Below are 13,362 nucleotides of genomic sequence, written 5' to 3' on the forward strand. Positions count from 1 at the left end.
CTGAACAGGCCTTTTCTATGCTTCGGGTGGAGATCTAGAAGCATTATGCTTGGTATACTGTTTTTCTATTAATTTTTTTTTATTTATTTTTCATTGTACTGACTTCCAGCCATATACAATGTAAAATTGACACATGTGACTGCATGTTTAGCGTACGTTCCTCTCCTGTGGGTCTGGTTGTACATTTGTTGGGTCATACCTTTCCTTTCCCATATATTTTTACTTTATTTTTACTGTCTTATAAATGAAGAACACCGAATAAAGATTGTGTATATTTGCTTATGGGTTTTAGTTTTCTTTTTCTTTTTCATTTAGTGACACATAGGTCTGCCTAGTCGCTGAAAAAAAAAATAGTAGAAGTTTATTCAGTTTAAATTTTAGAGCCTCTGGAGCAATACACGACATTGGCTTCAGAAGTATACATATCCTCTAGGAAGCTTAAAGAGACTAATATAAAATAATTTATTAAACAAATTTCTGCTAGAACATTCAGAGATGGAATCTGGAGGAGCCCGGTGACCCATCTTCTACAGGGCGTGTGACCAGAGACGTACTGACACATCGTGATTGCTGGCTAGTACAAAAATCCCATTGTGGAAAATACATTGTTTGATATTGGTAAATTCTTTTGTTTTGTTTTCTTTGTGGTATAAATTCCAAGCCCGTAGCCGCCACAAATAATTGTACAGACATTTTCCACTTCTTGACTGTTTTCTTTTTTTCTTTTTTTTTTTTTACGGATTTAGATTCAAAATGCTGCATTTCTTCCTGAAGTCCAAAGAATATTCCATTGTTATCTGAACAGTCACATATTTTAGTGTTGTGGCTTCTAGTATTCTATTTAAATGGATTGTCTGGTGAAGAAAAATATCTTATTCCCTTTACACAGGATAGGGACAAGTATGAATGGAGCACTTGCTGTCTGCATTGTGCACCGTCTCTGCGAGTTGGGGTCCCTGCAGTAAACCCCCTACAATCAAATACTTATCCGTGGACAACCTTTTATAAGCCTATATCAGCTAGGGTAGATATCTACACATGGGAGGGTTTACTAATACCGTCATTTCACATGCTGGTCTTAAAGTGGTACTCCGGTGGAAAACTTTTTTTTCCCCTCAAATCAACTGGTGCAAGAAATAAAGCATTTAAGATTTTAATCCACTAATTCTGGTCAGTTGCCACTTTTCTTCACCTTTGTTTGACAGTTCAGACTGGGGGGTACTTTAGGCATAAGGCGCACACCCGTATCCTGTTCATGGGACGCCAAAAGTTGTGGTGAGGATGTGTTGAGTGCAGATGGAATTATTCTAGGGGCAGATGGCATTAACCCCTTGTGTTCGTGACGCCAGGGCGTGGTTTATCCTCTCCACCCAAAGGAATACTGCAGGATCCTGGGTTAGGCACAGGGCAAATAATTACTCTGATGCCAAGTTACGGAACAACGGCAGCTTTACTGAGTCAGACAGGTGTAACAGTCTATACAGCTTGGCTAGGCTCACAAAGGTGATCAGTGACTTCAGAGATCTTAGGGCTTGCTGGGACTTATAGTGGACTTGGGCAATTTGGATGCAGGCCACGCTGCCAGGCTTTGACTTGACCTGTGGGGCAAGGGACTTGAGAATCCGTGGCTGATGGACTGAATTTAGGACTCCAGACACACACCTAGGAATTGACCTCACTGCAACTCAGCAAAGCAGGAAGAGAGAGAGCAGAGGCTCCACCCAGGGCTTTTATGAGGGAGACTCTGAGGGGTCCCATAGGTCACCCTTAAGTCACATGGTCACTGATACCTCACTGGGTTACAATCACATGACAGCAGGTCTTAAAGCTATAAAACATTTTATGTACACCATACTGCATAACATAGGCATTTAAGGGAGTAGGTAGAACACAAGTGAAGGGGTGGGGGCCCAGGGGTCACTGCATGGAGTCTGCCGGACAGGGCAGCAAGGGTACAGGGGTGCAACTCCTGTACTGGGCCACCACAAATGGTGCACATAGAACAATCCAAAGAGTGTATTCACACTTACAATTAGTGAGTGGCCACATTCCTGACCACTCACAAACATAAAACCTGCTATCACAAGCTGGAGATTCACTGGCCACTGCAATCTCTCTGGTGTAGTGGAACTCCACCTGATCACTTGACAACAGGGATATACAAAAAGAAAAAAAAGGAGAGAGCGGGCCTTGCTTCCAGCACCACAAATTCTTAAACCATCATAGACCTCTAGGGTTTACTTACTTCACTGAGGGGAGCTGCTTCAAAAACACTCCCCTCGTGCCAGCTTGCTTCTATGGATCTCACTGCTGCACTGTCCCACTATGGGTCTCCAGCAGTTCACTACTCTCCACATGCGGTAAGTGCAGACAGGAATCCACTCGTGGAAATATGTAAGATTTCTTCTATTTATTGCACACATGAATATAAAAATCCAACACTAAAATACAGTTAAGACTAATATCAGGTCCAATGCGTTACGGAGCTACCTCCTTCCTCAGGTACTGATAGACCCTGATGGCTGGAAGAAGTCGACATGGCGGTCTAGGTTGAATGTAAAATGGAATTAAAGAAAACAACTCCGATCAGAAAAAAAATCACCTCTGAATCCAAACCTTTTCTAATGAGGGGGGTATTACATGTAACATCTTTGCATGTCAAGTAAAATATTTTTTCAAATTTGCCTCCTTGTCCTGATATTCCCTCCTGCTCCAATCTCCAGCTGAGATCTTGGGGATCCCCATCGGCGGGACCCCTGCAATCGGACATCTTATCCCCTATGCTTTGGATAGGGGATAGCATGTCTAGGGGCGGAGTACCCCTTTAAACAGAATATTTGAATTTCAACTATGGTTCTTTAAAAGCCAGGATTTTAATCTTAATTTTCTAAGACAAACAACCAGGCATTTTTTTTTTGTAGATTTTATGCACAACATACAAAATATTACCATTCAGCCATTATTACATTTTCCTGATACTTTAGAATCAGGAACAATAAAATTATCAATTCTAGACTAAATTCCTAACACATTGAGGCCTCAAACCCTGACACCTTGAACAGATGCCTCGGGCATGAAGTCAGAACCATTGCAGAGGTGATTTGCATTTACTGCAGTTTATACATTATTTGCTCAAATGAATATGGAAAGGAAATGCGTAGCGTTATGTTCTTTGCATATATTACGGAACTTGATGTGCAAAATTCAATCTATTGCTTTTAGCAAGAACATATCTGAGGAAGGAGTTGGTCCAGTGTAACCAGCTATGGAGGTTTCCTTCTCCTGGTCGCTAGTACTTCCTGCCAAATCACAAAGCAGATTGGTTCTTCATGACTTCTCCCTATTTCAGTAAACAATTTTTTGTAATGGAAATGTCTTTTTTTTTATGTACACTTCATACAGAAAAAATGCTGTCTAAATGGAGCTTTGTATCCCACCATGGTCTTTATATGGAAAATCTACTGGCTCTACATTTTATAGTACTGGAGGGGCAAGCTGTGCATAACTAGCTTGCCCCCTGACTGGTGAGCAGTTAAGGGGTTAAGAAATATACAGGCAAGGTTTTTAGTCCCCTCCCCCGCCTGTAAAAACTTGTGGGTAACTATAGTGGTATGTCCCATGGGTGGGGGGGAAGGAGTGCACCAAACAGGGGTTTAATAGTTTCCCTGGCTTTCAGGGGCCCTCCCCTGGGTATTTATAGCTGTGGTGCCTCCCTTCCCCCCTCAATCTGCCCAGGACCCGGAGTTTTGCCCTCCCTCCCTCCCTTTTTTGTATCTCTGTTTATTGTAAGTCACAGCTTGGCGGTAAGAAGACGGTGAAAGCGGGGTCAACCCGGGGTAGACCTCCACACAGGACAGTGTGGCAGCACCTCTCGGGTTGGCAAGAAGCCAATCGGTGTCTTTGTTACAGTTAAATTGTTATTTATATAAGTAATTTTATAAATAAAGCTGTGGCCGATCCCCACCCATAAAAAAGTTGAATTGTTGTTGTGTCAGTTATTATTTAATTAATTATTGTAATAAGGGGAAGGGGTAGTTATAGCCTGCTAGGAGCTAATTGGGTCTCAACAGTCTTTGCTGTAAAGAAGTCTAAGGCTAGGTTTCGACTTAGCCTTAGCGCTGTATACTATACTGGAGTCCAGACTACCAGCATTATACTGACGGGAGACCCTGCTCCTAGCAGGGCTGAGCTGTGGCTGCAGCTATTCAGCCACGGGTACAGCTCATGCTGGGCAGGAGGTATACATTACAGTAAACCAACGATCTGTATAGATCACTGTTTTAGTGTAACCCCTTGCTGGGCTGCACTCTAAGCACTGACCCAGCAATAAAAGAGGCAAGTTGTGCTGCTGTGCAACGCAACTTAACTCTTGTCACCATACAGTAAACCAGCTATCTGTATTGATCGCTGATTTACTGTAACCCCTTGCTGGGCTAAGTGCTAAGCACCAGCCCAGCAAGGAAAGAGTTAACTAGTGCAGCCAAAACTGTTGTTGAAAAATGTCCAGTTTCATTAGTGATGTTTAAAGGAGATGTCCTATTCCTATTCCATCCTGCTCGGGCTGCAAAAAGAGAGAAAACAAACTTTCACTTACCTTCCTACGTTCCCCTGAAGATCCGCAACAACTGATCAGTCGGCTGGGCTGTCTACTTCCTACTTCCCTTAGCTCGGGACGTCACACGGCGCTTCAGCCTATCACCGGCTGCAGCAATGTCCGGCCTTGGCCAGTGATAGGCTGAAGCGCCGTGTGATGTCACGGGCTAAGGGAAGTAGGAAGTAGACAGCCCGACCGACCGATCAGCTGTTGCGGAGCTCCGGGAGAACATGGCAAGGTAAGTGAAAGTTTGCTTTCCCTTTTTTGCAGCCCGGGGGCAGGATGGAATAGGAATGGTCCGTACCGGACATCTCCTTTAATCAACATATGTGCACTTCTCAACATTGAAATTGCAACACCAGGAAGGAAAAGCCATACCATTATGCAATTTAAGGAAGTATCAGGTGTCGTTAGGATCTGCAAATATTGAGATTTTCAAGCACATGGCTGCAATCTGTGTCATGTGGGAGGGGTTTCAATGGGATAAAGTTTGAAACCAAATTTTTTATGCCAAATGAAACCTCGGACGTTGTATCAAGTCAATACAGTATGATTGTGCGTTGCTTTTTGTTCATCCGGCATAATGTATGGTAGCTGGACGGACGCCTTTAGTTATTTCCAGGTACATTAACACCTCAGCATTACATTACTTTAGTCCTGTACACAAGTGGTAAGATCATTTTTCCAAATTGTTGCAGGAGCCATTTTTCAACACAACATCAGGTCACACACTGCATATGTTACTGGGAGCAACCTACATGGCTTATCCGTACTACCATGGCCTGCAGCATCTCTGGACTTTCCTCCCATTGAGCACATCTTTAACGTCATGGCCAAGGGAGCTTCCAGCAGCGGATCTTGATGATGATTTGTGCGCTCAAGTGCATTCAACATGGCAGAACATTTGTAGGAAATCCATGAAAAACCTCATTGATAGCATGCCAAGATATGCTAGTCCCTGTATTTCTATACATGGGCCTCATACTCAATATTGAATAAATAGAAGTGTTTTGAATATATTGTTTCCATTTTTTATCATTACCATTAAAATGTGTATCGATCCTGTAATTTCCATAGTTCCATGACTTTTGTGATTTCAACAGTAATTACCTTTGATATGGGCTCGGTCACATTTACTGGCATGATCCAGAAAAGGTAGCTCAGTCAGTCCGTCTGAAGGATGGGAGTTGAGTGGAGAAAAAAATTGTGCCTATCCTGATTTTTTTTCTCCCCTCAATTTCTGTTAAAAGGGGTACTCCGCTGGGAAACATTTTTTACTAAATCAACTGGTGCCAGAAAGTTAAAAAGATCTGTCAATTACTTCTATTTAGAAATCTTAATCCTTCCAGTACTTATGAGCTGTTATATACTCCACAAGAAGTTCTTTTCTTTTTTGATTTCCTTTCTGTCTGACCACAGTGCTCTCTGCTGACACCTCTGTCCATGTCAGGAACTGTCCGGAGTAGAAGCAAATCCCCATAGCAAACCTCTCCTGCTCTGGACATTTCCTGATATGGACAGAGGTGTCAACAGAGAGCACTGTGGTCAGACAGAAAGGAAATTCAAAAAGAAAAGAACTTCCTGTGGATGATACAGCAGCTGATAAGTACTGGAAGAATTAAGATTTTTTTTAATAGAAGTAATTTACAAATCTGTTTAACTTTCTGGCACCAGTTGATTTAAAAAAAAAAAAAAAAACATGTTTTCCGGTGGAGTACCCCTTTAAAGGAGTACTCCACTGGCCAGCGTTCGGAAGTAAATGAACGCAGTTTTCGTGCTGTGGGGGTTGTCCACGCCCCTTGTGACATCACGACCACGCCCCCTCAATGCAAGTCTATGGGAGGGGGCGTGACAGCTGTCACGCCCCCTCCCATAGACTTGCATTGAGGGGGCATGGCCGTGATGTCACAAGGGGCGTGGCCGAACCCTGCCGTGCGAAAACAGCATGCTAAACATTTACTTCCGGACCCTAGCCAGCGGAGTACTCCTTTAAATGCCAGATACCTGACGGACCGCATTCAAGTCAATGTGATTTATCGATCAAAAGATCCTGAATGGGTGGAAGCACAACAATTGAGTGAACTTAGCCTTAGTTGCCTGTTTCCAGATTTTTATCCTGTTTTCATTAAACTACAACATATTGACCTATTTCCACAGATACCGATTGTATATCATTTTAGTTTTCCAGCAATACAGAAGAATTCCTCCAACCACGCCAGGCCTGCAACCACGATGCATAAATACATTTATGGAAAATGTGGTTTTCTATGAATTGACTTCAAATAGCGAGCTTCCAATGCGTGAGAACAAGATGTTTTCCTCATACCACACATTAACAGAACCTGAAAGATAATGGACTGTGATACAGATCAGACTCGGGAGGAGCGGGGGAGCCCTGCCTGAACCTTCAGGCCAAATCAAAAATCAAAAATGAGTCACTTACCACATTGTACAATCCGATGCACCAACGTTCAAACAAAATTTGTCCAGAAAATCCATTAACAAATGCGAACCAAAGCTGAAACATAATACAGAGGCATGATGTTACATTTTGAGACATCACTTAATATTTTCAACTATGAAACGTAAGGGGGGGGTTCAAATAGAAGTGGACCACCAGCTGGATGCCGATGTAACATTGCCAGGACATCGTCACCATTGTCTAAATCAGTCTGTTCTGGTATGTTTTGTGGATTTTATTGTTTTTACCTGAGCTGTTTTGAGTAACATGGCTTGGTCTCGGCTATGAGTAACAATCTAGGATAGGGAAGCATTTGCAAAGGCTACAGAGGTCATGTTCCATTTCTCATGCCACGCTTTATTGGGGAATGTTTACTAGTATACAGGTATGAACAATGCAGGCTCAGGCATACAGTATCTCACATTATATACAGTATCTCACATAGGTGAGCCCACCCCTATGCAAATCTATGGGAGGGGGCGTGACGGCCATCAAGCCCCATCCCATAGACTTGCATAGCGGGGGGTGATGTCACACGGGGGCGGAGTTGTGACGTCACAATTGGTCGCCACCCGGCTGTTTGTGAGCTGGCACCACGGCGTGCAGTACAAACAGATGGGTGGCGAATACAAGATTGAGGTGGTCCCCAGCGGCTGGACCCCTGCGATGAGACATCTTATCCCCTATCCTTTTGATAGGGGATAAGATGTCTCATGGCCGGAATACCCCTTTAAGTGGCTTTGAAGCAAGCGCAGGAGCTGCACTCCCGTCAGAGCAGTGAGTGTCGGCTACCATCAGAATCAAGACACTCACTGCTTATGACGGGCAGCGGCGGGATCGCATTTAACCCTTTAGATGCCATGATCAATGCAGATCACGGCATCTAAAGTGATAGTAAAAATCTGCAGGAGCTTAGAGGAGCTTACCGAACCCCCGCAACCTTATCATGGGGGTTCGTTAAGCTAAAATGTATGAGGAGGAGAGTCCCATTACCTGCCGCCGATTGCCGACTCACTGATGTAGCCTGGCATAGCCAGGCTAGATCAGTGGATAGCAGGTCAGACTGTGTAATGCTATGCCATAGGCATATCATTATAAAGTGATTGCATATTATAGTCCCCTATAGGGACTTAAAAAGTTTAAAATAAAAAAATTTAAAAGTATCTAAAATTATATAAAACCCCCTCCTCTAATAAAAAATAAAACTACCCTTATTTTCCCATCTTACAAAAAATAAATAAAAAGTAACATATTTGATATCAACGCATTCGTAAAGGTCCAAACAACTAAAAATTTTATGTGTATGATCCTGCATGGTAAAATGCGTAAACATAAAAAAAAAACATACCCCAAAAATACAGATTTTTAATTGCATCATATATCAGAAAAAAATTTAATAAAAAGCGATCAAAAAGTCCCATCAAAACAAACATGGTACTGATTAAGGGTGCGTTCACACGCTATTACTAGCAGTGGGTTGCCCGCTGCAGGAATCCCGCTGCGAGTTACGCTACCATTGATTTAAATGGGTCCACAGACAGTCCGCAATAGTGTCAGATTTGCGGACTGTCCGCGAACCCATTCAAATGAATGGTGGCGTAACTCACAGCGGGTTACTAGCGTGTGAACGCACCCAAAAACTACAGATCATGGCGCAAAAAATTAGTCCTTATACATCCATGTATACGAAAAAAATGAAAAAAAGTTATAGGGGTCAGAAAAGAATAATTTTATGCATGTAACATTTTTATCCATGAGACAACTCCTTAAAGGGGTTATAGGGTTTCTCCGGTGGGAAAAAAAATGTTTGTCAAATCAACTGGTGGTAGAAAATTATACAGATTTGTAAATTACTTTTAATTAAAAAACTTAAGGGTCAGAGGTGGCAGTAGAGAGGACTGTGGTCAGAATGAAAAGAACTACACAACTTCCTATGGAGCATACAGCAGCTGATAAGAACTGGAAGGATTAAGATTTTAAAATTGAAGTAAATTACAAATCTGTACAACTTTCTGGAACAGTTGATTTGAAAAAAAAAAAAAATGTCCCCACCGAACTGTCCAGATTGGGCCTAATTAGCCATTTTCCCTCACTGGTGTCATGTGACGCGTTAGTGTGTCAAGGTCTCAGGTGAATGGTAAGCAAGTGTATTAAATTTGGTGTTATCGCTCTCACACTCTCTAATACTGGTCACATAATACAGCTCTGCTACAGCAACCGCCAAGATGTACATAACCCCAATCGGCACCCAATGACTTCCAAGGAGTTATACTGTACCTCCATATATCTCCAACTTCATACAAAGTTTTTTTGCCACACAACTCTGATATAAAAATAATTATGACAAGTTCAACCGGATGCCATGGCGGAGCTATTCTCACTGGAAAATCACTGCTTCCAGCATAGAATGACCCGGTAATACAGAACAGCAGCACATGTCGTGCCTACGGCTCTGGAGTGTGCGTCGGCATGAGGTCTTAAAAAACGTTCGCCTTCAGGTGCCCATCAGATGTCACATTTCGGGAAGGACTTGCAGTAATTAAAGTTCCTGCTGATCTGTAAGACACCTATAAACCTAACACACTAGTACTAAAATAGCAAATGACAAATAACACAACAAGACGACATCATTTGTTTTATAGGTGGTTATGAATTTCTTCCTCTATAGCAATGTTTTCCAAAAAAAGTGTGACTACAGCTGTTGCAAAACTACAACTCCCAGCATGCCCGGACAGCCTTCGGCTGTCCGGGCATGCTGGGAGTTGTAGTTTTGCAACAGCTGGAGACACACTGTTTGGAAAACACTGCTTTATAGGGTATAGTGCAATGACAATTGGGTAAACTTAAAGGGGTACTCCGCCCCTAGACATCTTATCCCCTATCCAAAGGATAGTGGATAAGATGTCAGATCGCCTCGGTCCCGCTGCTGGGGAGCCCTGGGATCGCTGCTGCGGCACCCCGCTATCATTACAGCACAGAGCGAGTTCACTCTGCACGTAATGACGGGCAGTACAGGGGCCGGAGCATCGTTACGTCACGGCTCCGCCCCTCGCGATGTCACGGCCCGCCCCTTTCAATACAAGTCTATGGGAGAGGGCATGGCGGTCATCACGCCCCCTCCCATAGACTTGCATTAAGATGACATGCCGTGATGTCACGAGGGGCGGCGCCATGACGTCACGCTGCTCCGTCCCCCGTATCGCCCGTCATTACGCACAGAGCGAACTCCCGGGGGTCCCCAGCAGCGGGACCGCGGCGATCTGACATCTTATCCCCTATCCTTTGGATAGGGGATAAGATGTCTAGGGGCGGAATACCCCTTTAAATAGGATTATTGGTTTTATACAAAATAAAGTGTAAAAAAATATGAAATAAAAAGTTCTATATCAGACTTATACTATAAGTATCAGACTTAAAATGCTTAGACCAGTCGGGGTCTTAGGCCCCTATCACACACTGGTACCCGGCAGTGTGTCGGCCGCTGCAGAATAGCGGGAGAAAAATTACAGCATGTGCCGTCTTTTTCTCCCGCTATTCATAACAGGTCCCGGCGGCCTCCATAATAGTAAATGGAAGCCGCCAGGACCCGTTGTTTGCCGTTGCTCCTCGTTAAGAGAATGGCCGATAGAAGTCAGATTTTTTTTTTTAAATAGGGACTTTGACGACCATTCTCGACGGGGAGCAACGGAAGTGTGAAAGTAGCCTTAGCGCTGAGACCTTTGCACAAAAACGTTGAGACATTTTGATGCCTGAACTGAACCTATCTTTAGGATAAGCTTTTGTGTGTGTGTGTACATAGGGGGAGATTTATCAAAACCCGTCCAGTGGAAATGTTGCTGAGTTGCCCATAGCAATCAATCAGATCACTTCTTTCATTTTTCATAGGCCTTTTCAAAAATGAAAGAAGTGATCTGATTGGTTGCTATGGGAAACTCAGCGAATTTTCCTCTGGACAGGTTTGGTTAAATCTCCCCCATTGTGTGTATGTGAGGAGTAGAACTATTTGTGGCCATTATATTACTTGTATATATCATTTTTCACCAGTTTTCACCTTTGCCGGCTTAATCTCTGATTTTTAGTTGGCCTTTTGCTTGTGTGACATAGACTAATGTCTATAAGGGCTCCCAAACACTACACACAGGAGAGTAGATTCTGCTCCCCTGTATCTCGATATCACCCTCTAAGAAAAAGCAGCATGGAGGACATTATAGAGAAATACTGAGCAGTCTCAGCTATGAATTTGGCACTAAAAAAATACTTCAAACTTCAAATTTGTTTCTCAGTATCTATATCGAGCCACTCCCAGTTCCCTCCTTTCTCTCCTGTATTAAAAAAAAAAAAAGTTGGAATTGCTTTTCCTTTTATATATTTTTTATATACATTATTGTTGCAAATTATTATTATTATTATTACTATCATTATTATTATTACTTTTTTTAAATAAATTAAAAGCTAATTTAGGTTCTGGTTCTGTTTGTCTGTTCAAAGTAACGGAAAAACAACAATAAGGTTAATGCTGAATCTGTGACATAATAGACATCAAGAGTGCCTGATAGATCCAAAAATGGGGTCCATCTGGTTTTAGTTATAGGACCTGTAATTTTTGCACTTAAAGGGGTACTCCAGAGGAAAAAAAATATTTTCATATCAACTGGTGGCAAAACGTTAAACACATTTGTAATTTACGTCTATTTAAAAAATCTTAAAGGGTTACGCCAGTGGAATTATTTTTTTTTTCAAATGAACTGGTGCCAGAAAGTTTTGTAAATTACTTCTATTTAAAAATCTTAATCCTTCTGGCACTTATCAGCTGCTGTATACTACAGAGGAAGTTCTTTTCTTTCTGGAGTTATTTTCTGTCTGACCACAGTGCTCTCTGCTGACACTTCTGTCCGTATCAGGAACTGTACAGAGCAGGAGAGATTTGCAATGGGGATTTGCTTGTACTCAGGACAGTTCCTGACATGGACAGAGGTGTCAGCAGAGAGCACTGTGGTCAGACTGGAAAGAACTACACAACTTCCGTTGGAGAATACAGCAGCTGATAAGTACTGGAAGGATTAAGATTTTTACATAGAAGTATTTACAAATCTGTTAAACTTTCTGGCACCAGTTGATAAAAATAAATAAAAAAATAAAAAACTTTAAAGAGGTTATCCCAATGTGCCAATAAGGATCCCCACACCGTATTAGGCAATATGGATGTCAGAAGGGGTAGTCTTTCTCAGCACCCCAGCCTTATCATGTATTATATGGGTGCCCATATATTTAATGAACACTGTGCTATCACAGAAACATGTCAATGATACACTACCAAAGGATCATTGACATATTAAAGTGCCTGACTGATCCCATTGGCTTTAAAGGGGCACTACCGTGGAAACCTTTTTTTTTTTTTTAAATCAACTGGTGCCAGAAAGTTATACAGATTTGTAAATCCCTTCTATTAAAAATCATAATCCTTCCAGTACTTTTTAGGGGCTGTATACTAAAGAGAAATCCAAAAAAGAAATGCATTTCCTGTGATGTCCTGACCACAGTGCTCTCTGCTGACCTCTGCTGTCCATTTTAAGAACTGTCCAGAGAAGCATATGTTTGCTATGGGGATTTTCTCCAGTTCCTAAAATGGACAGCAGAGGTCAGCAGAGAGCACTGTGGTCAGGACATCACAGGAAATGCATTTCTTTTTTGGATTTCTCCCCTACAGCCCCTAAAAAGTACTGGAAGGTTTAAGATTTTTAATAGAAGTGATTTACAAATCTGTTTAACTTTCTGGCACCAGTTGATTTAAAAAAAAAAAAAAAAAAAAAAAGTTTTCCACGGTAGTACCCCTTTAATGGGGTTCATCTGGTCCTTAGGACAGGGTTTCTAAACAGTGTGCCCACAGCTGTTGCAAAGCTACAACTCCCAACTTTCTAAAGCAGTGTTTTCCAAACCGTGTGCCCACAGCTGTTGCAAAGCTACAACTCCCAACCTTATAAAGCAGTGTTTTCCAAACCGTGTGCCCACAGCTGTTGCAAAGCTACAACTCCCAACCTTATAAAGCAGTGTTTTCCAAACCGTGTGCCCACAGCTGTTGCAAAGCTACAACTCCCAACCTTATAAAGCAGTGTTTTCCAAACCGTGTGCCCACAGCTGTTGCAAAGCTACAACTCCCAACCTTATAAAGCAGTGTTTTCCCAACCGTGTGCCCACAGCTGTTGCAAAGCTACAACTCCCAGCATGCCCGGACAGCCTTCGGCTGTCCGGGCATGCTGGGAGTTGTAGCTTTGCAACAGCTGGAGGAACATTATATGAAAAACCCTGT

The 13,362-nt window shown here is 42.4% G+C and overlaps 1 protein-coding gene across 7 annotated transcripts in view; it reads right to left on the reverse strand.

Annotated features, from left to right (window-relative positions):
* ATP8A2 (ATPase phospholipid transporting 8A2) overlaps positions 1–13,362 on the reverse strand; it is a 955,662-nt gene that overhangs the window by 217,765 nt on the left and 724,535 nt on the right. For all 7 annotated transcript variants that reach the window (XM_056561782.1, XM_056561783.1, XM_056561787.1 and 4 more), the window contains one exon: positions 7,038–7,112. In XM_056561782.1, coding sequence (XP_056417757.1) covers positions 7,038–7,112 — 75 coding nt within the window. The remainder of the gene's footprint in view (positions 1–7,037; positions 7,113–13,362) is intronic.

Source organism: Hyla sarda, chromosome 2 (assembly GCF_029499605.1).
Source record: "Hyla sarda isolate aHylSar1 chromosome 2, aHylSar1.hap1, whole genome shotgun sequence".
In the NCBI taxonomy this organism is placed as follows: domain Eukaryota; kingdom Metazoa; phylum Chordata; class Amphibia; order Anura; family Hylidae; genus Hyla; species Hyla sarda.